General features: G+C 37.8%; 1 protein-coding gene across 1 annotated transcript in view; it reads right to left on the reverse strand.

Moving 5' to 3' along the window:
* COL19A1 (collagen type XIX alpha 1 chain) overlaps positions 1-24,625 on the reverse strand; it is a 203,997-nt gene that overhangs the window by 166,355 nt on the left and 13,017 nt on the right. The window contains exons 4-8 of the mRNA XM_035895611.1: positions 7,061-7,184; positions 6,395-6,670; positions 4,053-4,133; positions 1,832-1,957; positions 1,297-1,359 (exon numbers count right to left, since the gene is read on the reverse strand). Coding sequence (XP_035751504.1) covers positions 1,297-1,359; positions 1,832-1,957; positions 4,053-4,133; positions 6,395-6,670; positions 7,061-7,184 — 670 coding nt within the window. The remainder of the gene's footprint in view (positions 1-1,296; positions 1,360-1,831; positions 1,958-4,052; positions 4,134-6,394; positions 6,671-7,060; positions 7,185-24,625) is intronic.

The raw sequence follows: 24,625 nt of genomic DNA on the forward strand, positions 1-24,625 counted from the left end.
TCAGGAGCTGAAGAGCAGTTTCCCAAATAAATGCTAGGAACCCCACTATGTTGGTAACATAGGCTAGCGCTAACACTGACAATTGTTCTATATACCTGGGATCAGGAAAAATTCATTATTAAATTTGGAAACTGACAGCAATCCCTCTAGGTTCACCTGGGCTACAGAAACTAACGTGCTTAAGCTTTTTCTTTTTTCTTCACATAGGAAGAAGATACAGTATCAAAACTGAAATATATATTAGAGGGGAGGAACTGGGGGGGAAGACACTATCAAAGTATTTACTTAATTTCAATTGACTGTGTAGATAAGCCCTCACAGAACTGGGCCCATTTCAGCCAGGTATTGCAGTCCTAAGAACAGTGCTGGCTGTCCTCACAAAATATTTCAGATCATGTATATTATCAGTGTGCAGTGAGGGAGGATGCTGGTTTAGAACACCTCCAACCTAACCTCTGGATTAGGACGTTCCAGGTATCTTCCTCTCACCCTGCGTTCCCTGAACTCAGAATTCCTATCCACTGTCTTTCTGGCTGATTTGCAGTAGTTTATTCAAGTTGCCCCCTCTATTAGCACAAGAAAAACACATTCCCAGACATGTCCTAATCCAGCATCCTCCAACCAAATTTAGGGAATGGAGTGTGAAGGGAAAACATCTGATATGCTGACTTTTATTACTAGGAAACCCCCAGGCTAAATAACACAGGAATATTACAGTAAGCACTACAGAACAAAAATACAGAATAGGCCCAAGAAAAGGCGCACTGGCTGGGCCTGTCCTAGGGGCTTGCCAATGTCAGGTCCCTCTCTCTTCACAATTAAGAAAGTTACAGGTAAGAGTGACGTCAAAGAATATACAGTGCTGAGGTCAAAGGATTGAATTCATACCCTCCTGCTGATGACTGCAAGGATGAACCCACCGCATAGGATTCTGTCCATCAGCAGTGACGTACACACTCTATACGGGAAAATCCTTGTCACAGACAACATACATGACTTCTCTTTTTTTTTTGGATAAGGGGAACAGACAATGGGACATGCTGACAGGGTTAGGTAAACATGTGCTTCCCAGGCAGGTGAACTGTGTTCCATGAAGCTGATGAGGGACCCCAAAGTGAGACAGCTGTAGGCTGTCTGGCAGGAAGCCCAAGCACAGAACCAGAGACTGACTGGTAACGGATTTAACCTGTGTACAGGGAGATTCCTTTAAGGAAAAACAAAATCCACGAAGTTTCTATTTAAGAAAGATAAGCCAAAGACAAAGATTTGAAAGAGAAAATTCAATTGATATTTTACCTTTTCACCTTTATGTCCTTTCTGGCCTGGCAAACCAGCTACTCCTGGCAATCCTGCTTCTCCCTGATTTTAAAAGAAATCAAAAATCAGGAAAGCAGCAGAATCAAAAGATGTATTTGGTTTGGCTTCCTAGTCTTTATCACAAAAGCCTAACAAAGCAAAGGACTCAGAATAAATATAGTGCAACATCTAGGACAAGAATTTTTTAAAAAGCATTATGTAGAAAATACTTTCTTCTCAAGTATAAGCATTTACACTAAATACAATGCCTAAATACAGTTCTCATTTTTACCATGGATTTTTTTTTGGCATGTATTCAGACAACGAAACCTTACAGATCTCTTCAACTCTAAGTTAACTAAATCTAAAATGTACCGTTTCTTAAGGGGGAAATACAATGTAAGTACATTACAACACTACAAACCAGTACCATGTTTTTCATAACTACAAAAAAAAAAAAAAATCAACTTTTTTTTTTAATACCTAGCAGGATTAAACAGCTAACGCACTAAAAAGCAATAGGAAAAACTCATACTTTATTTGGAAAGCAGTGGCATCTCTCTCTAGATTCTTGCTGCATTCCTGGAAGCGTGTATATCTTGCTGGCATGAACAGTAAGTGGTGATGAAGTCGTAGCAAATAACCTCTCCTCATGTGGGCACTAAAAAAAAAAAAAAAGAAGATTTTCTGATTTCTGGTCCACTTTGATTAACAGATAAATACCATTCAAATGCTATTTTTAAGTTACTTTCTGTTTTAATACTCCTGTACATATGATATTACATAGAAGCCATAATTTCCAAACAGAGGAAAAAGCTGTAGTAAAATGAAGTCTAGACACTGTGATCCTTCTGCACTAAAATCAATGCCAGTTAAAACTGATCTGACTGTGCCAGTTCTTCCTCCTAAAGAGCCCAAACAGAGGAATAAAGTCTCCAAAAATTAGAAGTAGCAAAGCAGAAGATGCCCATGGGAGAATAAAAAAAGAGGGTACTTCTCAGTCTCATCCCATCCTCCAGCCCCCACCCCAAAATGCAAAATGTCAGAGTGAAAGTGAGGGAAAATTCTGTCTTTTTTTGGTAATTAAATACTTTGGGCATGTACAGTTCGGAAACAAACAAAAAGCCAATATTCACCTGCCTGTAACTCTTGAGAGCTGAGCCAACTCAAAGATACACTACAGTACAAGTCAACAGAACCTGATAAATTTCAGAAGCTCTCATTACATTGTAATGAAGTCTCCCGTGAGCCTTCTGTTAAAGAAATTCCCACAGGATTTACAACTCAGCATAGAAATTTGTATCCAGGAATAAATTCCTTCCCTTAAATTACTGAAAATGTAGCCCTTATAATTGGTAAGGAAGTAATGAAAAAATAAATCAGAAAATGTAATGCTGGTTTCGATATGAAGGTCATTAACAAGTAGTCCACCATTTTTTTCTATCTTCAGCATAATTCATACCAATGAAACTGATGGTGCTTTTAGCTATATAGCAGAATGAGTGTTTAGGATGCTATTAATAAAGCCTATCCTTGATCTTTTTGTGTTCACATACAGTTAGGGTTTGTTTTGGTTTTACTTTTTCTGCTACTCTGTCATAACTGCTAAATAAATTGCAGTTCCATGCACAAAGCGGAACCCACAGAAAAAAAACCCATTCATTTCACTTATCCATGAGCTTATACATTCAAGAGAAAACCTGCACTATTATCAGGAATACATTTTGAAACTTATTTGAACAATGAAATATTATTTAGAATTGGAATTTCCCTTGATAAATTAGATCCAGCCTCTTCCATGCTTCTGATCACCTATATCAGTTGTTAGTTCCTAAAAAGTCTTTTGCTCCTCTGTTCTTGGGCAGCTTTATCCCTCCATTTCAGGTACCATTTTCTCCCACCTCTTTGTAGATGAAATTAATTAGTCCTTCTGCACACTCTGTGTTTTTCTGCTGACTGTAGACTGGGTGGTGATGGTACTGCCTGCTATCTCAAAGCAGCCTGCCCTCACAGACTATTCATAACTAGCAGACCAATATTTTAACATGTTTTCTTTCTGAATTTGTTTTCTTTCCCTCCAAATGGGCTTGATGCAGCAAAACAATCACATCCACAAATTCAAGCATTTCTATAGTTCTAGTATCTTCCATTTTACAGATTCAGTCTATCAAAATGAAAGGGAAAAGCGAACCCTCTAAAATAAATCAATGTTTTCCCTTATGTTAAACAATATATACAACTCACCACGTGTTATACAGAAGAAAGTATTTGCCAATTTTGAAACACCTATTCTTCCATGTTAGCATATTGAAATAAGAGAAACATCCTCAACATTTTCCTATTTTTCTTCCTTTCCACTGTCAGGAAGACTCTTTCATGGGCCTTATTTATCATCTGTAAAGCTTCACTAGATACAATTGTTATTGAAATGGCCTTTGTTATTTGAAGCCATCCTCAGGTCATTGCAGTGATTTGTTTCCTACTCTCTGAGACTTCCTCAGTTGCTAATTAGATATTAATCAATGTTAAGAAATGCATTTAAAAAGCACTAGCAGCACCTAGTGCCTTTTACTGAAGTTCCACTGTGCCATTTAGTTAGGCAGCAAGAAAAAATGTACCATGACTCCAGATACAGGATTCACTTTTAGGAGGTAATTAATCTAACACTTCTATTGAATTTTCTTTACAACTCTTTAGTAAGAAACAATGAAGCAATTTCTTTTGTATTACCATTTGCATTTTAACAAATAACTTACCAGGTCTGCAGATATTTCACAACACGTATCTTCTGTTGCAAGTTTTGGATCACAATAAACTGTTATGCGTTGAAGTTCAATCTGTTAAGATGTAAAAAATCATGTGTTAATGGCATGCTTTTTCTTATCTTGGCATAATAAACTTTATCTCTGCAACACTGCGATTTTCCGAAATGACGGAAAAAGAGACAAATCCAAAACAATTATATAGCTCCTCTCTTAAGGAACAATTTATACAGTCTATTATTTTGCTATAAATCATATTTTAGATTTAATTTATCTTTATGTAAGTTACACCCCTCTGTACTGCTCTAGCTATGCTACATAGGCATTTTAGCCCTCTATACGTCCTTCGCAAACCTTCTTTTTAGGAACGTAATTTTCTCCAGTAGTGAACTAGAGTAAAGGTTTGATAAGCTCTCTCAATCACAAATTCTGGACATAAGGCTTCTGTTTCAGAGATTTGGGGTGGATTGGTGAGAAGAACAGCATCAAATTTTAACTAGCTAATCTTGCCCTTGTCTACCTCTCTCTACAACTGTTTTGTATCTTCTTATTATTTCCCTTGCACATGGTATTGAGAAAAGTGACTGTTAGTACAGGATCCACTCTGCTTCCTTCATCAGCTTTATGCCCATGTTTTCCTGCAAACATGGAAATCCCAACTGACAACTTCCACTCATAGAATCATTTAGGTTGGAAAAGACCTTTAAGATCACCAAGTCCAACCATTAACCTAACCCTGCCATCCCACCACTAAACCATGTCCCTAAGCACCTCGTCTACACATCTTTTAAATACCTCCAGGGATGGGGACTCTACCACTTCTCTGGGCAGCCCATTCCAGTGCTTGACAACACTTTTGGTGAAGAATTTTTTCCTAATGTCCAATCAAAACCTGCCCTGGCACAACTTGAGGCTATTTCCCCTTGTCTTATCACCCATTACCAGGGAGGAGAGACCAACACCCACCTCACTACAACCTCCTTTCAGGTAGTTGTAGAGGGTGATAAGGTCTCCTCTCAGCCTCCTCTTCTCCAGACTAAACAACCCCAGTTCCCTCAGCCACTCCTCAGGAGACTTGTGCCCCAGACCCCTCACCAGCTTTGTTGCTTTCCTCTGGACATGTTCCAGCAACACGTCTTTCTTGTAGTGAGGGGCCCAAAACTGAACACAGTATTCAAGGTGCAGGTTATTGTGACCAAAGTGCAGGACCTGGCACTTGGCCTTTTTGAACTTCATACAGCTGGCCTCGTCCTATTGTTCCAGCCTGTCCAGGTCCCTCTGCACTCAGAATTATCCAGCCTGTGCCACGCGAGCAACACAAGATAGAAAGAATCTGCTCCTTCTCCTGCGTGTGACTTGGAAATGAGGAGGTGGTACATACATTTCAAATAAAGTTGAACTCAGTCTTAGAAAATAAAATGAAGCATGAGCCTGGCCCTATGAAATGAGAGCTCTGAGTCCAAGCCAAAGTGTTTGGTACCTCAAAGGACTGATTCCTCGCACAATGCTAGCTTGCAGTTACAATGTGCTATTTTCATCTAGAACTGTACAGTGTATATAATGTAGCTCAGGATTTCAGACGTTCACTATAAACTCCATGCCAGATGCTTTAAACCTGTAACTGGATGTCAGCATACTTAAAACAAACTGACATTTCCTGCAGCTTTCAAATTACTTGCTGTGAGCTCTCTGCATGAGGAAACAGAGGAGAGCATGTCTGGGGCAGAATACAACCCAGTAATTACCCCTGGGTAATTCTTGCACCAAAGGCTGCAGGAAACACACCTCCAGCCACTTCCTAATTCCTCCCATAGGAGGAGGGAACAATGACTATGAAGAACGTGCCCCTATTTCTGCATAGCTGAATTACCCAGGAATGTGATAGAGTCCTGATGCAGAGGTAATCCTTATCTTTTTTGTGTCTCCCCTTTATCAAAGAGAGACAAGCTGTAACAGATGACTGATACCTACTTATAAATAAATCTCACAAAAACTGAAAGAAAGAAATATTATGCTGGAAGTTATCCATAAATGCAGTAATAATACATCTGTGGTGACTACGTGGCTCTTACTCCAAAACAAATACAGAAAAACAGACTCCTGAAACCAGGACCGAGATTTTGTAGTTAATTTGGTAACAGGTTTGCCTTAGCAGATGCTAAAGCATTGACTATTGTTTAGAGAAAAAGACTTAAGGACTTCAAATTAAGAATACACACTCAAAATTAATAACCAGTTTTGAACCTTTTACCTACATAATTCTTTATAATGTTGTTAGCAAAAGCGTGGCTAAAATATGATTTCAAGTTATCTGGTTTTCCTTTCATACTACTCACATCTACAGGCTTATCATCTGCAGCGCGAGAAGCAATCAGAGTCCTTCCCTGCAAGTCAATGGTGAATTTTTCATCAGTCTGCTTTCTCTCAATTAAATTACAATCCAAATAGAGGGAAATGATCCCCAACTGCACGCTAATACCAAGCTTATGCCACTGCCGATCAAACAATGGATAAATTTCTCGACTCTTAAAAGTGTAGTGCAGTATATTTCCCTGAGCAGATTTGGTCATATACTCCACAACCTTTTTTGTACCATCCAGAAGGACCGAGATCTGAAAGCAAAATAAAATAAAAGAAATGGTCATTTAAAAGTTACGAGTTTAAGAATTAAACACATATATAAAGTATATATAATAAAAGTACTTTGACTACATAGGTCGTGCAAGAATTATGTTATGAAGCATTCTTCTATGTAACTTTGTAAATACCTATCAGCTATAAACCACATAGCCTTCTTATCCTAGCTTGCAGGTTTAATTCAATACCTTTTGTTAAATTTCTGTCATTCCTATAATAAATCATCAATTATTTCAGAGCAGTCTATCTATTCCATATAAACTGTAGCTAAATTCAGTGGTGAAACATCCACTAAGCTGTATTTGCCGTATTATATGGGAAAAAAAGAAACTTAATGAAAAAAGTAAATCAAAGATGACTCTAACCTCAGGTGTGTCATACTGATTTAAAACTTGCCATATATACCAACGCTCTTTCTTGGTATTTCGCCGTACACGGAACGTAGCAACTAGAGAGTATTCTTCAGGAAGCCCATTTGGAAATACTTGCCTACGGTAGGAGGGAGGAAAAAAATATTTCTTGTTATTCTTGTACACACAAACAGTGCTTAAAAGGAGTGAACAGAAATAATACCTGGTGAAAACAAGGGAGCCAAACACTCACACTCATACAAATTCATGGGCTTCAGCGATCAAAGTGCCTCTTCTCAAAAGCACAATTCAGTCTAATTGTAACAATAAATGGCTGAAGATCTCACTAATGAATTTTTTTTTTCTAAATTTTTAAAAATCTATGATTACTATAAGTAGGAGTCTTAAAAGAACTGCTGCAAAATGAATGTCACACATAAACATATTTTAAAATACTGCTTTTCCCAATCCATTTCTTGGGATATAGGAACAAGTTTCCCAGAGGATTTGTGGAATAATCCCCGTCCTTGGAGACTTTCAAAACACAGCTGGACAGGGTTCAGAATAACCTGATCTAACTTTCAAGCTGGTCCTGGTTTGAGCAGGGGGTTTGATCCAGTGACCTCCACGGGCAATGACTTGGACATCTTGACTATCAGAACAGTTGGAATTCAGCAGTCTAAGAAAAACAAGGAATGCATTGGTTTTTGCATGAATTGTTTTTTTTTATTTTGTTATTCCTTTTTTTTTTTTGGTTATTCCTTTCCTTTTCTGTCAGGATTGCCCAACTAGCCACATTACAAAAGGCATTCCCTGGATCAGAACAGAAGAAGCAAATGGTTTTGTTCTAAAAAACTACACATGGGATTATAATTACACAGTAATGTGCTATAAAGGCTTTATTTAAAAAAAAACAAAAAAACAAAACAAAACTAAAAACAAAACAAAGGGGAAAAAAAAAAAAGAGGAAAGCACCAGCTGACAAGACAGTAACCCCACAACCCTCCTGGAAATCAGTGCACTTCGGTTAACTTAGGATCTCAGGAAAAACGTCTTCTGTGTAGAGCAGCCTGCTCTGAATCCTTCCAAAGAGCTTCTTTATGGACTAACACCTATTTAAGTCCCTTATGTGGGAATCGCACTTCTTTGGCTTATTTCCCACAGCTGATTCCTGATTTATCCCAGGACCAAATTGGCTGCACTCCCACATTGTTAGTGGGCCCATATGCTCTGTTGTACAGCTATAGATCTTTAAATGTCAAAAGGCAAGGCAAAAGTGGCTTTGCAGGACTTGGACCTAGATTTCATAATACTCTGTATTTTAATTATAGCATAGAGAATATGGTTATAATTTAGAAATAAAATACCTTCATTGGGCATCAGTAATACATGAATGCATCTCTGCAGAACAGTAAACTATTTGGACATGGGATCAGTCCTATGGTTTACAGCACCCCAGGCACTAAGGAGATGGCATCTCAGGTTTACAGCTGTAAACTAGACAGGATATCTGGCTGGGGGAGCATCTGATTAGCTCTCCAAAATCAATTAACTTTCCCAGCTAAGTTCCATATTGGGAGACACAGGGGAATTTACATTAATGGGCAAAGAGCAGACAACTGTAGAAGGGAAATGACCAGAAGTCTTCATCAAATTAAAGGAAGGGAAACCATCATTGGTATTTTAAGTCTGCAAAACAAACGGAAGTGGTTTCTGGACATGGTAGGTACTCTAGTAAATATGAAGCATTTTTTCTTTTTTTTTCCACAATCCTTGCTTTTTACTGTAAGCCTCCCTGACACTTTAGGAGCTATCTAAATGAATGACAGTATTAAGCTTCTAAAATTTTAAGTGCTTCTTTCAGAATTTTATCAAAAAAATGTGGTTGTGTGTGAGTGCACATGATATAAAATTATCTTCCTTAACTGTTCATCAAACCATTTGGGAAAAAGGAAAAGAACTAAGGTATGGGCCAGAACTATGAAAAAGGGCACGAGTTCACTCTAGCCTCTCTTACCTTTGAACTGACAGAGAAAACTGTATTGGGAGAAACAAGAAAAGCAGACAAGGTCAAATTAATTCCTAAGGGCGTTGTTTGATTTTTTTGTTTTTGAGCGAAGTCAACTGAAGAGGTAAGATTTCAGTAGAATTGGACCAAGGATAAATTCAGTTAGATTCACAAAATAATTTAGGTAGGAAGGAAGGTATCTCTGGATGCCAATGGATCTAATCCTCTGCTCAAAGCAGGGCCAACTTGAACATTATTTCAGGTTACTGTGAGTCCTGTCCAGCTGAGTTCTGAAAGTCTCCACAAATGCAGATTATTCCACAACCCTCTGGGAAACTTGTTGCAGTGTCTGGCCAACAAACAGCACAAATTTGGTATACAGCTACTGTATACCAAAGACATAACTTAACAGAAGCAGTATCTTTATTCTGAGAAGAGTTCTCATTGTGTAACTATATGAACACTCCTTGGTGACCAAAAAGTCATTAATAGACGCTTTAAAGTATACACTTAACACTCCACCCTTCCAGCCAGATTGTGAATGCTAAAAGGAAAAAATTGAAGGGATAAAATACTCAGAAAACTGAGTATACACAATTTCCCCTATGCTCTTGCTCCGTGAGTGGCTTCAGTTGAATGTAATAGAAGAAAAAGCATGCATCTAGCACTGAAGTGACTTAGGTACAGACGATCAGTAAGATACTATAGCAAAAATTAAGTATTACTACCATGGTATCTTGTACTCCTTAAAGATCAGTTAAAAACTCAGAAATAAGCAAAATGTATATGTTTTAAACAATAAATATATAATGACATTTGATGGGGGGAGGAGGGAAAGCTGGAACAGAAACATGAACCTAAAACCTCGTATCAGAACATGAGAAAAGCCAAAACAAAATTTGCAGAATACTTAGTTTGAAATTCAGAAGTTCTTTGAATGTTTAATAAACTGTTTTGCCTGATCGCATCTACAAACATTGAAAAACTAATAAGAAAACTAATAAGATGTCATGAAAATAATAAAGAAGCAGCATTAAACATGAATGAAAAATACAAAAGCAAGTTGTTCCACCTGTCCACAGCTCAACAAGTACTTCCTCACAGCATATTTACCCTTTCCATGTGGCACAGGGAAAGAATGATAGGAAAAGGAGAGAGAATAAGTATAAAGGAAACCTGTACCAAGCTCACTTCAAAGTCTACACATGTAAAGCACAAATACAGAGAACATTAATTTAGGGTAGTACATCATGGTGTCTAAGCCCAAAGTAGTAAGAAAGATGACAGGTCTTAAGAAAGCCCTAACATTACAGAAATATGAGTAGCAATTAATAAGTGTGCAAATTCATCTATAAAGACGATAAGCAAGAACTTCCAAGTTAAAACAGACAAGCAAGTGAGGGTATCCTCGGCATCTGGTCTCTGAACCAGGGGATGCTTATGCTTTTTTGGACAAAAGTGTCTGAACCAAAATACATAATCAGACTTGACTGAATCTGAGATTTTCCTTTCCCAGGAAATATCCTTAACAGTGATAACAACAGTCAAGTTCTCCCAATCCTGTTGAGCTTCCTTAGCTTAGGACAACCCAAACCAGATATCCTTCCTGGATGACTGCTCTAACTTTAAGGCTATTGAAAAGGCCCTCTCCCCGCCTTCTACACTGACAATGCTCATGACTGCTGTGGTTTGTGTTGAATTAAATGCTGTCCAAGATTATTATGTGCGAATGAAGCACAGTCAATGGATTAGGCACCTCTGGGGACACAGGCATCTCTATATACATCTCTGAGTCACAGTGAAACTTGGGTGGGAGTTACATGCCTGGCTGCTTAAACCACGGTGCTTCTCAGCTTCCCTGGAACTTATGCCCAGACGCTGGGGGAAATCTGTTGTCCAAAATGATTCATTTTAGGTCCCACCAGGGGTTAGGTGGTGCTTGAGAGCAGGCGATTTGAATCATTCTCTGAGACTCAGGCGCCCAAAGTCTGACTAAATTATACTTTAGGTGGAATTTAGACAGTTTGATTTTCTCCCTCTGTCCATATTGTCAGTAGTATATAATAAAAAATTAAAGTTGATGAATGGAGCACTGTGTTCTCAAAATGAAGCACACCCTCGGTGGAAACTGCTGAAAACAATAACAGGAATTGAAGCACATGAACTGAACATACAGGCTTAAATTTACACCACCCTAGTCTGCTGGATTAAGGTGTACTATAAATTACAGAGGCGCCAGCTGGAAAATTGAGGAGACCAAAGATAACGAGCAGGAAAATCCCTAACAATAAAAGGTTTTAGACTGTACATATATATATACACACACACACATATAGATACATACACACACACATATATTACAAATCCAGACATTCAGGTATCTCAGTGTTCCAGAGCTTGAAGCGTTAGGCAGATGCATCCAGAATGTTATTAAATACACACTGACGTTCTTGCAATAACTATATGCCACTCTGTCAAAGCATATATATACACTCAGAATTGCAAAGGCTTTTGGTACATTCTCCTCTTTTGTACTGGATTAAATGTAGCCATAATTTTTCCTAAAAACAGGTACTGTGGCCCAAGCACGGTACAGACTGTACATTATGAAGTTACTAGAAGAGCAGTTACAGGAATTTCACATGAACTTTACTTTGTGCATACCTTCCACTGTTTGTAACGATCAAGTATAAACTGATTTTTGGCAAAATATTTGCTTATTCATTTGTTTCCTAAAAAAGTTCTGAAAATTTCTGAAGTGCAGATACCAGCTGGTTCTCCTAGTGCTACTATGCTAAAAGAAGTAATTATGAATGAATTAACTGTGTATTCAGTGTGCTATAAACAGTTTTAGTTCTATCTTTGTAAAGCAGCATTGAGTTACCCATATCAAATTTAGTAAGGCAATCCTTTATTTACCTTTTGTTTTTATTTTTAAAAAAAGCACTAATGGAAAAGCAGCATCTATTTTTAAATCTTATGAACTCTAATTGTTCCATATCGAATGAGAATACACTACAGTATATGACAAACTTCCGTATTTACAAGTATCAATGAAGCCCCCAGCTTGCTGAATATCTTCCAAGAAGAGAAAGATGAGCCAACTTACATTTCCTGAGAGTGAAGTGAGAGATGTTTAGAGTTTATGGCAAGACATATCTTTTCCAGCTGACATATAGCATTACCTGGTATATGTCACTTGTAACATGACAATGTTACAATAATTTGGTGACCAGACTCAAGGAGCTAGTTTTAACAACTTTCCTATGGTGGGTAATGATTTATTTAGTACTATGTTGACAAAGACACTGAAATCTTAACCTTTTTGTGTTTGCTAAGGGATTTAAACTGAGATCCATTATGAATAAAAAAGTAAAGCTCAGGTGACCAAGTACAAAAAATGTCCACATTATTCTCAACATTTCCATAGCAAATTACTATATTTTTGTTTCTTGGTTTTTGCCTAATTTGACTGGTACAATGGGAGAAGGGGAAATAATTAACTAGAACAATTTACCAATCTCTGCCTAGAAAGGGTATTTTAAATTCTTTTCAAATAAAAGTTAAGAACAGCTGTTTGTTACTCAGAATAAGAAATAATTTCCTTTCCATCCATCTTCCTCAAATCACATTAAGATGCACTATACAGTTTCATGTTACATTAGGCCTCAAGTTGTTTTCATATGACACATTATATGATGCAACTCAAGGGAAACTATTCCGACAGCTTAAGAGTTATTAATTACTTAGGGAGAGCTCAACCCACTCAGAAACTGTACCGCTGGAAGCAAAGCTGCAAATTATTTTAACACTGAGAAAAGGGATTTACCTAATATTTCATATCCTTCAGCATGCCTCTGCTTTCACTTACTGAACAGGTATAGATTAGCTGTCACTTTTAATATACAGGTGGTTTAGAATTTTTTTTTTTTTGTGAAAGTCAATGTTATCACTATCAAAATTTTAAAGGGTATTTAAGAAAAGATTGGTTTGAAAGAGAAACAGAAATACCAAAACTGTTATGCCAGAGCAGAGTACTTTTCCGCTATGGTTTCCAGCAGGCTTCTGTATCCTTATTTACAGGAATTATTGGTGAACTCCTGGCCCTAATGAAGTCAGAGGCCAGTCTTCCATTGATTTTAAAAGAGGTCAGGCTAACAAAACTACGTCTGCTTTCCAAGTTTGGCCAATTTCTGTGCATTTTAACTTTTCTGGAAAAAAAAAAAAGTCAGCACCAATAAGAACAAAAGACTTAAAAGTAGTAACACATAATAAAAGACACTGGAAATGCAACAATTTTTCTTCTCATTTTCCTAAGCAGAATTCTGCAGCCTGATAAAGTTTTGAGAAAGTTCAAGTCAACATTTAGGCTTTTGGAGTCTTATCTCATGGAAGGCAACTTTCGGCACTTCTGAAACAATTATACACTTGCCTTGCTGAACTCAGATATTTGGTTTATGAACCAGATAGATCTCAGAGCAATCAGTGAAGTTTCCTTGTACCTGGAAAATAAAAATAACCCTAGCAAAGACCAAAGGCTACCAAAAGCAAGGATCTTTACTCAAAGTAATCTAGTACTCCAAAGGATCCTTCCACACTTGCACCAGTATGGACTCAAGAAATCACAATGCAACAGAGTGGATCCAGACAATGGATATACTACAGTAAGTTGCCTTTTTATTTACAAAGCAAGTAAAGGACATGTATAGGCTACTAGAAAGACTTGGGTGGCTTTTGCAGTATACAGGCATTGAGACATTCCTCCAGACACTTTTGAGCTCAACATCTAATGCATGGTTAGCTGTGATTCAGAAAGACTGAAGTCTATCTATATGATTCACTGGGGTCTTAAACTGCATACAGGTCTTTTATTCAGACTGTTTCTTTTCCTTTGGAGATGACCAGAGAACAAGGAAACATACTGCTGTCGGTGTCTGAGATGGGGAACACAGATGAGAAAAATGTGGAACTCTTCTTTCACAAAGGGGAAAAACATTTCCTCTGCATCTGCTTTCTCCTAATCACGCAATTGCGCAACACTTTCTGGTGTCCCTCTGCTTCAAGCTGCTCAAACCAGATTGGTTTTCCATGTGTTGGCATTACTTACTGACTGAGAAACATGCAGACACTTTCTAACATTGCTGGTAGAGGGACCAAAACCAGACTCTGTTGCCCCATTTTTTTTTCAGCCTGACTCTTCCCATATATATTTTCAGTAGCTGTGGCAGTCAGGTAACACCTCTGTGGCAGATACTGATTCATCAGTAACTGATACCTTCAGTTCCATCTGCTCCTGCTCACATGGAGCATTCAGTCTACTGATTTTATAGTCTTGTGAATACAGTGATGCTTCTGATACTAAGTGCCCTTTCATTGAGCATTTTTCCACATTCCATGGGTGCTATATCTGCTCATGTATCAAAATTAAAAAATGTCAGTTAGGAAGAGCCCATTCCAGTACCAGCATCCATCTCTCTATCATAGCTACACTGAAACTAAAGAAAATAAACTCTTTTGAACTTTCATCATCTCCTGCCTGGAATCATACTCTTCCTAGATGTATACCTCATTCTCCTTTCCTTTCTGTAGCTAAATGTAGAACATCACACACATGCACACCCCTCATCCCCATTTTTCTAATAGGTTTCTACTCTTGTGATTCACTGTAGCCAATGAAACCTCCCTGCACACTTGGTCTTATTGTTGAGCATGAACATCCCAGAAATCTTCAGTGCTTTTCCTTACTCAAACCCACACTAGTAAATTGATTGTCTCTCTAAGAAAACTTAGTCAGGGTCTGACACATTTCTCACAAGCAATCCACAAAATGGTACAAAATTTTGTCTTTGGAGATTAATGGCAGAATCCAGAGAAGTGTGATGATCTGTCTGTTTCTTTGCTAGGTTTGTGATTGTCTCCTAAGATACAGTCTTAGTTCAAAATTTAAAGCTAAGATGTGCTTAAAAGAATGGCAGACACATTTTCTTCAAGTCATTCAAGAATGTCATCAAACTTTTTGGCAATTTTGCATAGTCTCCAAGGCCATTTTCCTGTGTAAATATCCTAAAATCCATTTGTGGTACTTTTTTTTTTTTTTTTTTTCTTCTCCTCTCAAGTGTGGCAACCATCAAGAGAAGAAGATGTGAACTTAAATACTTCTAAAAGAAATTTACACACTTCTTTTAACATCTACCCATGTCTTTATTTAGACATTTTATGAGCAGCTCTATAACTCATGTGGTCCTTCTAGTTTGCTCCCAGAAATGGAACAAAACCAGGTCTAGTTATTAGTCTGTTATTTGGCAGTCTCTGAAGTCAATGAGATATTAAATTCTAATGCTAAATATGATTATCTGCAGTGGAATGGAGTTATTCAGCTGATCAAGAAAGCCTCTGAAGATGTTAGAGAAAAAAATATCCTCCGAAAGTCAACTGGCAGCAAGAATTGCTCTGCACACATTTTTACAGGCTTCCTACCCTGAAGCAAGATCTATGGTAGAGTGTTAATTATTTGTAGATCTCAGTAGTTGCTGTTGTCTGGAAAAGCAAAGAAAATGCAGACAATAGAGGATTTGTCTACCGGAGGCCATGATCATTCAGTCTGAAGACAGATGATGCACTTCATACTTTGGAAAGTAGGGAGGAAATCAGGAATGGAGTTTCTTTTTTCTTGGACTATATAATCTTCTGTAGAGGAGGAAAAAAATCTAAACATCCAGCTCTCCTTGGAGGTTTTCACAGCCAATTTACCAGCACTGTACAGACATTTGTACAGGTATCTAGAGACACTAGCTGATTCCAGGAACATAATGGTCTTTTTAGTTTGGTACACAAGAGGGCTAATCAGCTCCAGCAGAGCTGCAAGCTGAGAAACACCCTCCTACTTCTCATGCTGGTCTTGTGAGAGCTACCTTGTGTATTTCTGAATGACATTGTGTTACCCCACCTAAATGTGTTAGTTCCTTAGCACCCTGAATTTCTTCCTGTTTAGCCTCCCCTCACGCCCATCCCAAACTTTTGGTAGCTTTTTACAATTAATCCATGGAACAAGTGCTAGCAAAGTGAACTGTTGATTACACTTGGAACAGACTCCCACCTTCCTTCCCTGATTCATTCTGCCAGGTCCTAGACAACCCTGGCTGATGGCAAAAGGCAAACCATCTCACAGGCCAGCATCCCTTTAATGAAAATGCTGAGTGCTCACAGTGAACATAACAGCATGGCTGGCAGTGGAAAGGGAGAGCTAGAAGGACTGCTCTATGGAGTGCCCCTGAACCAAAGTAAGGGATGCTTTTCTCCCAACATCCTCAAATAATTGCCTGGATAACTAGGCTCCTCCTCCTCAGCATGCAGGACTGCCTATAAATAAATTCATACCAAGCTAAAGTCACAAGCAGGCCATGCTAAAAAGTGCTTAAGAAAAAAGGCACAGGCAACACCAAAGGTGCTACAGCCTACATCACTGTTATAGATGGATATATCTACCCATCTTGGTTCCAACTGATGTCCCCAAAAAAAAGAAGGTATAAGCAGTGGAGGTTAAGTTACCAACAGAAGAGACCAGTGTAGGAAAGAAGGTTAATGATACCAGATACCAGGGTCTGACCTGAAATAAGTAGCTCTGTCAGCTGCAAGAGTGAAGCTAGAGAGAGAGAACATGCTTTTGCTTTAACACCCCCTACACACAGCATGACTAGTCTACAGATATTTAAGCCTAGTGTTCTGCTTACAATTTGAAGGATAATTAGATAAATAACGTGCTCTTTTACAGTTTGTAAAAACTGTTAACATTAATGAATTCTAAGTGAATGAATATGGAACATAAAAGATTAAAAAAATCATTTGCATCATATAGACTTAATAGCATTTTCCAAAACTGGAAGTTATCACTTTTCTGAAGTCTCAGGACTTAGAAATGAGTTGTCTAAGTAAAGTAAGGTTTAAAAAAAAAAAAAAAAAAGGTACATACAGCTTAGCCTGCATCTCATACTTTCTGTAAGAATGAGGTTTTTGGTAAGTTACAGATTAAACAGAGTTAAAATATATCAAGCTCAAAAATATCAACATTGCATTGCTATCTGCTGAGTCATAACTATGTTTAACAGGATGGGCCAAGGACCCGTGACTTGCTAACCTTGTTACTATCAGACCCAGCTGGGAAATGGCCAGGTATTCCCTTTAAAGGGCTGGGAGGGAAACCAAAAAAAGTTTGTAAAGAGATATAGGGTCTTGCATTAGGCCCAAGGCAGGGGTGTAAAAAGGAGGCTTCAAGCAGTGCTACTTTTGGATAAGTCAATGAACATTTTATTTAGATTTTCGCTAAGCTTCACGTCAAAAGAACTTGCCATACCCAACTTGAAGAAACACTGGATATTACTAGGTGTCCTTCTCAAGCTGGGGAAACAGGCCAGATACCTTATATCCAAACAAGGAAGCTTGATACACTGGGAGTTTACAAACTTTTCTCAAAACAGCAAAGGCTCCACAGTACAAAAACTTTGCATTAAAACAATGCATCAGCTATAACTTAATCTGAGGTTAAATCCTCTGTGTAACTTCTACGCAAAAGTAACAGAACCAGAATGAACAGTTATCTTATTTTTCAACAGTAAGGCTGAGATTGAAATCTTTACTGCTGATGAAAAGTCTAAGAACATTGTATTACGTACTACAAACCTCAGGCTAGTAGTGAAGTGTGGAAAAATTATGATAGTAAACAAAATATCACTAATATCACCAATATTTTGCATCATATAAAATTGTAACATTTAAGCATGCAATGAGATGCAAGAAATATTTTGGAAGTTTTAAAAGGAAATACCTAGTTCCCCCACCGTCATATGACAAAAGCAGCATTTTGATGAATTCGCTCTTACCCTATACATTACTTGGTTGACAATGGAATTAAGTACCCAATATTATGGGAATCTATATTCTTAAGGAAGAAAATCTGTTAACAGTATGGTCTGTAATAGAATTGCAGAATCCCAGAATGGCTGAGGTCGGAAGGGACTTCTGGAATTCACCTGGTCCAACTCTCCCTGTTCAGGCAGGGCCACCTATAGAGCCAGTTGGATAGGAGTACACACTTACTTGTGTACGAGAACAACATCAATCCAACATTAGCTGTTTAAAGAGATGACATTTAATTGTGATAACAAAAGTTATGATGCTGTAAAAAATGTAATCTTAGGCATAATATGGATTCATATTAGTAGTGCTAACCAGTCTTTAAAGAGAGCAATGAAGCCAGGCTGTGTTATAACTCTTCAATCTTTCAAGAACTCTAACCGGTTAATGAGTCATGACTTTCCTCTCCATGAAATCATATCAGCTATCTTGAATCACAAAGTGTTTTTTTAGTGCTCCTAACACTTTCACAACAAACCAATCCTAAGCTTATGTAATTTCCTGGTAGTGTAGCGTATCTGTCTCCACATACTAACAGCAATACAATCATTTATCACTTCCTAAATTTCAAGGAACTCCTGCGGAAAGGAAAGTAACCTATAAAAAAGAAGAAATCGTTTCAAAGTCTATGCTCCTTTTTGAGTAAACGCAGACCTCTGATGGCATTTCTTGCATCTAACATTTTCAGACATTCATCATTTACAGTTTTATTTCTAAACTACTGCTACAGCTTACCTTCTATGTTTGGTCCTGTCGTGGTACATTATCTTCCGATGTCTCTGTCTCTATGATTATTCTTGTGAGTTACTGACCTTATCACACATTGTCCGCAGTTCATATAGGAATGGAATGTCAAGGGGTAATGGTTTTAAACTAAACCAGGGTAGGTTTAGACTGGATACAAGGAAGAAATTCTTTACAATGAGGGTGGTGAAACACTGGAACAGGTTGCCCAGAGAGGTAGTGGAGGCCCCATCCCTGGAAGCATTCAAGGCCAGGTTGGACGGGGCTCTGAGCAACCTGATCTAGTTAGCGGTGTCCCTGCTCCTGCAGGGGGGTTGGACTAGATGACCTCTAGGGGGTCCCTTCCAACCCAAAACATTCTATGATTCTATGTATGTTAAACATTGTCAATTCTCAGTGACTTAATTTCACAGGAGATATTTAAAGAAAAAAACCAAAAACCTACTGCACCAGAAGACTCCCTTCCCAAAACACTTTGTTTCTAAATAACACCTTTACTTATAAAATGAATGAACATAGTTTAGTTTCATAGATTAATTTAAACTGGTAGTCATCTAACATTCTGAACTGCTCAGAGACAGATCCAGTAAGATAAAAAATAAGGTGTGTGGAGTCATAGCACCTTGATGACACTATCTGTGTTGTTACTTCTCAGGAGCAGTCCACAGCAAACCTCATGTTCCTTAGCCATAAAATAGCTGTTATTATTTTATGGGGTATGCATTAAACAGTATTTGAGTAATCAACACTGCTCACCATAGATTATGAACATAGACATTTCTTACTAAATTCTCAGCAGAGTTCACAGAGAAAACTGAGTAAAAGAGATAAATCAAAGTTTATCAAGGACTTCAACATTAACATTGCTATTATGGGTGTAGTGATAAGCAGCAGCCTAATCCCTAAAATAAAAGATACATAAATTTCCACATGACAATTAAAAGCCTAATGCCGTATTAGGAACTGTCAACAAGTTATTCGAGGCCTGTATTGTCATGCTCAATCCCAGAGTATTTTTAGGATTTATTTTTTTAATAGAATTCTGAGATTCTGATACTAAGTCACATTGACTAAATCCAAAAATAACATGATCTCTTGCACATGGTTCTGTTAATACACCAATATCTGTACATCAGGACTTAGTTTCTGTAGATTACAGACTGTTCTTCATGTTGAAGTTTAATAAATCATTCCAAGTTTTGAAATGAGTTTGTGACATGAAAAATATTCACTTGAGCGAAGGCTGCAATCAGCAAACTCTGTACACTTATGACTGAAATCAAGTTAATACCCAGAACTCCAAGTGAAAAATCCAGGGCACGAACTGTACTGTTCATGCAAAATTAAACAAGCATTTTTTAAAATTTGGCAATTTATCCCCATAAATAAAAAATGTTTCATGACATTATGATAAAAACTGCAAAGAGCTAACCACAGATAAATCCTAGAGGCCAAAAAGCTTTCACAACCAACTGAAAATAAATGAAATTTAGTGTAATGAAAAAAGCACCAGGCAGTTTCACTGTGAGAGAGCCCATGAACTATTTTTAGATAAAAAAAATGAAAAAATCAGAGGCAAGGTGGAGAAAGATAATGATTATCTCTATGACACCTTTAAACAACAAAGCCCCAGTGTAGACACAGAAGTATCAGCACAAACATCTTTTTGTAGGTACAACTTCAGTTAAGAGGAGGAATACCTGACAGCATAGCTAGGTGCAAACTACATTTCAAAGGGTTAAACCACAAAAGCTGGGAAAAAAAACCCTGATTTATTACAGGGTGGGTTCAGTCTGCTGATAAATGACTTCTGAAGCACATGGCACCACTGCTTCAGCTGGAGAAATTATATGCATTTTACAAAGACACTTGAATCCTCTTAGCCCAATCAGCAAAACTGATAAATGATCTTTCCATCTCTAAATTTATACTAGAACGCGAGGCCTGCAGTCTACCCTCAGCTGCATGCATTATATCCAGCAAATTTCATTGAATTCTGCATGGTTGCATATAGCATTGCTGTATATACCCATATTTACTCTGGATTTCTAAGAAACTTCACCTGTATTAACTTGGCAACTGTATTTTTATTCTAAGATTATTCTGACTAGCATTCTTATCAAACATAGGTCTTGCTACAGACTTAGATCTGCATCCTCCTTACTGATTTATAGTACTATCTTGTACTCACTTTTGTGGGACTTTTTTCTTCAAAAAAGTTGCCAAGAAAAAACAAAACAATGTTACAAAGATTTTAAAAGTCAGCATGTTTGGCAGGGAGTAAGAGACATGTCAACTCTTGTGAAAGTTCCCCACAGTCTGGCATCACTTAAGGCTCTCTTCAGCTAACATACCAGTAAACTGAACAACCTATGTCAGAATCTGTGTCCAATTTTTTGAGCAAGGGCCATAGCGAAGTGTCCAGGTAAATCGCTCGCGCTGAATCTAGAAATCTAATAAACACAATAACAGTCTAGCAACTGTGGTATCTATGACCGTACGTGTTTTAAGTTTTGCTATCTTATCCAGTAAGAAAATGGAAAAATAGTTTGGGGATCCATATCGGATGAAAATAAAAAGGAATTCTATAGAGGAGTATATAGCAAAAGTGAAATTGCTTAGATATTGCAGATGCTGTTGTTTTAATCAGAACAACAAAAGTGTTTTCCACAGGGCAGCTTAACCATTAAACAGAAGGTGCAATTTCAGGCAAGCTAATAGCAGGCTGCCCCCAACCCCAGCAGTGCGTTCTTTCTCCTTCCCCACTGTGACTGCTGGAGATCACACAGCCATGGGGATCAGCCACTGGCCTCGCTGACCAGAGATGCTGATGCTGATGTGGGGGAATTGAGATAAGGCTGAAGGCTGGAGAGGAGTGCTGGGAAGGTAAACTCCTAATTTTATTTTCTTCCTAATGATAATCTTGTCTGGACAGATTTCTCCTTTAAAACAAAGGCAGCAGGAAAAAATAATACTCATCTGAACTGAAATACATGTTTTTCAAATTAAGGAAGGCTTTTTAAGTAGAGAAAGTAAACTGCCTTTACTATTTGTTCATCCAGTGCTTCTGTGATTTGCTTATTGCCTGCTTTAAGTTTCATCCTGAACCAAGGCACATGGGGGATCCACACAAACACTGCTCATCTCCTGCACACTCTTCCCGTGGACCAGTGCCCTTAAAGTACACATCTCCAAAAGCTCCTTCCCTTTATCTTCAAGTGCTTTACAGTAAGAACAACATTACTAGGGAAAAAAAGGAAAAGAAACAGTCTGCTTCATCCAACATTGTCTTATCAATTCAACTGGTATGACGTGACCACACTAAATGCTGTACTGTCGGGGGAACACACTACAGATCAAAGAATTCAGATTTGTTACAGTCAGTGGCATAATTAAAATAGTTTCTCTGTTCCCTCACAGTCTGCTTTCAATGTTAAGTACTATACATTTTCATATATACTCTTCCCCTCTTCCACCTCTCTGTCACTAATTTTGCTTTCCCAATTCTTTCCACATAGTAAATTGCATGTTAAATTACAGGATGTTTCAAGCCCAATATAGCAACTAAAATCCATTAATGCCTGAATTTTAAATTTTATAAAAAGATCTTGGTGTATTTCTTGTAAGTTGTCAGGTAGAAACAAGCCCAAATATGCAGAAAGAGACATTCACATGTTCATTCTTTAAAAGAGGCATTGTCCTATCATTTTTCATGGTAAGAGGCCCCAGTTTTCTCCTGAGTTATGAAATTAAATAATTGGTATTTACATGGTAGGTACAGCTCCAATTTGTTCTTTCAACAGTAATCCCTGTATTATCCTTCTTTTTAATTTATAAAATGCAGTAAGTTTTCAAGTTTCTGGAAATAAACACAAAGTACACAATTTCAGAACCTTTCAACCAGAATCGGAAAAAGAAAGATTGTACCACTGCAGCTTCTGATCCACTACTTTGGAAGACCTGAAGAAAGCATGAGGATTTGTACTAAATTCAGGCTCCCACACTCAGGAAGCAAATTCCAGAGACAAGGCCCTTTTCTTGAAAATACCCTGCAACCAAAATACCAGACATTTCAGTCTTAGAATTGTTGGCTCCAACAGCTCAAATGACCTCAAATAAATACGCAATATAGGAAGGGAGAGGTGGTTTCTTACATAACTATCTAATATTTTAATAGACCAAAGGCTAGCAGGACTTTGAGTAAGCACAGATAAAAGCTGGTTAGCATAACTGTAACTACTGCCTCCAAACAGGGGTGCCACCTCATTGTCATTTGAAGTAGATGTTTTGAAAGTTTTCGATGAAACCTTTTGGAAACTGATGATTTTCACATCTACCCATTCTGTACTGTATTTAAGAAATAAGAATGCTACTTCTTAATATATATCTTAATAAGACTTTTCAAGAAGGCTGCTGAACCTGACTCCATTGCCCAAAACACATGCCATGTGCAAAACTAATCAAAAATCATGCCCACGTGGACATTCACTGACAGCTGAAGTCATATGCAAGGAACTCTGTATTTATTATTTTGGTGAAGAAGGAAGTCTCAGCAGATACAACCAGAGAACACATGGCAAAGGAAATGGTTGCAAAGCCACCCAGAGATAGGCGCATTTGGGGAGCAAAGTGCTAGCTACGAAAAGGCTTCTAGCAATGACCACAGAAACTGTGCCACTTGATGCAAGCTGTGCTCTAGGAAATGCAATTCCCCATGCATTTTTGTGTGATTAAAAAGGTTGGCATTAAAAACAAACCAAAAACACCACATAAATATGCTTTCATCATTGATTTCTATTCTTAGCAGAAAGACTCCTCCAGCCTGGAATACACTGACAGAAGTGGGGACAGTATTTCTGCATCCAGTAACTAGACATCACAAGGAGGTGAAACACTTTCTCTGAAATATGGCCCAAGCCACAGCCACAGCCCTTCTGGCAGCAGTGAGTGACAACACTGCTGATGGAGCTCCGTAGTCCAAATACAGTAAAAATCCAAGCTCTTTTGCAGTATCTCACACTGAAAGGGGAAGAATTCCTAAAAAAGTCGTGAGAGTAATCCCAACTGCTGTAACTCTGAAATCATTTAACATCCAGCTACGATAATCTCCTCAGTAAATTAATATTGTTTGTCAAGCCAAACAAACGACAAAATAAGACAGCCATGACTGTGCCATGAAGATTCGTTAATCATAAACATCCATTTCAAAAACATTCTGAAACTCAGCTGAAATCAACTTACTATCTCCTTTACTAGCGCTTTCAGAGAAGAAAAAAATGGCCCACCAGCAGCCCAGAAAAGCGAGAATGAGGAACAACTCAACTGACATACGATGCATCTTTAGAGCAGGACAGTGAAATTATTTCATCACAGTGCTATTTACTCTAAGGCAACTAAAGAACAAAGATTAGCCTAAAAGGCCTCATGTTCAGGAGTACTGATTACTGCTGGCAGATCTAAAGGAGTTGCTATCGGCACAGAGCCCTGTGCTGCTTTTGTTGAGCAAGCTGTATGCCAAACTGGAATACACTGCATAGGCAGTGTATGTTAAACTCTAGAGAGTGAAATACGATTCCATAATGTATTTATTGAAGTAAAATTATAATATTATACAATTACTATTATTATGACTATATAATTAGATTGTCTGCATAACGGTATTTTACTGTGACTGAATTTCTTCAGGATTCAAAGGCTCAGTTATACTACTTTACTCAGGAATAACTTCTATTAATATCCACGTAAGAAATGCAATAAGTAACTCATAGTATTTTAATTTTAAAATCACTATTTAATCCTGAAAATCTTACTAGAATTAAATCAATATTTAATAGTCATTTACACAGAGCATAAGAAAAGCTATCCATCTCCTATTACAAGACAAAGTACATACAGAATTCCCTCACAGAAAGAGATAA

The sequence above is a fragment of the Egretta garzetta genome, unplaced genomic scaffold (genome assembly GCF_000687185.1).
Source record: "Egretta garzetta isolate BGI_Z169 unplaced genomic scaffold, ASM68718v1 scaffold55, whole genome shotgun sequence".
Lineage (NCBI taxonomy): Eukaryota > Metazoa > Chordata > Aves > Pelecaniformes > Ardeidae > Egretta > Egretta garzetta.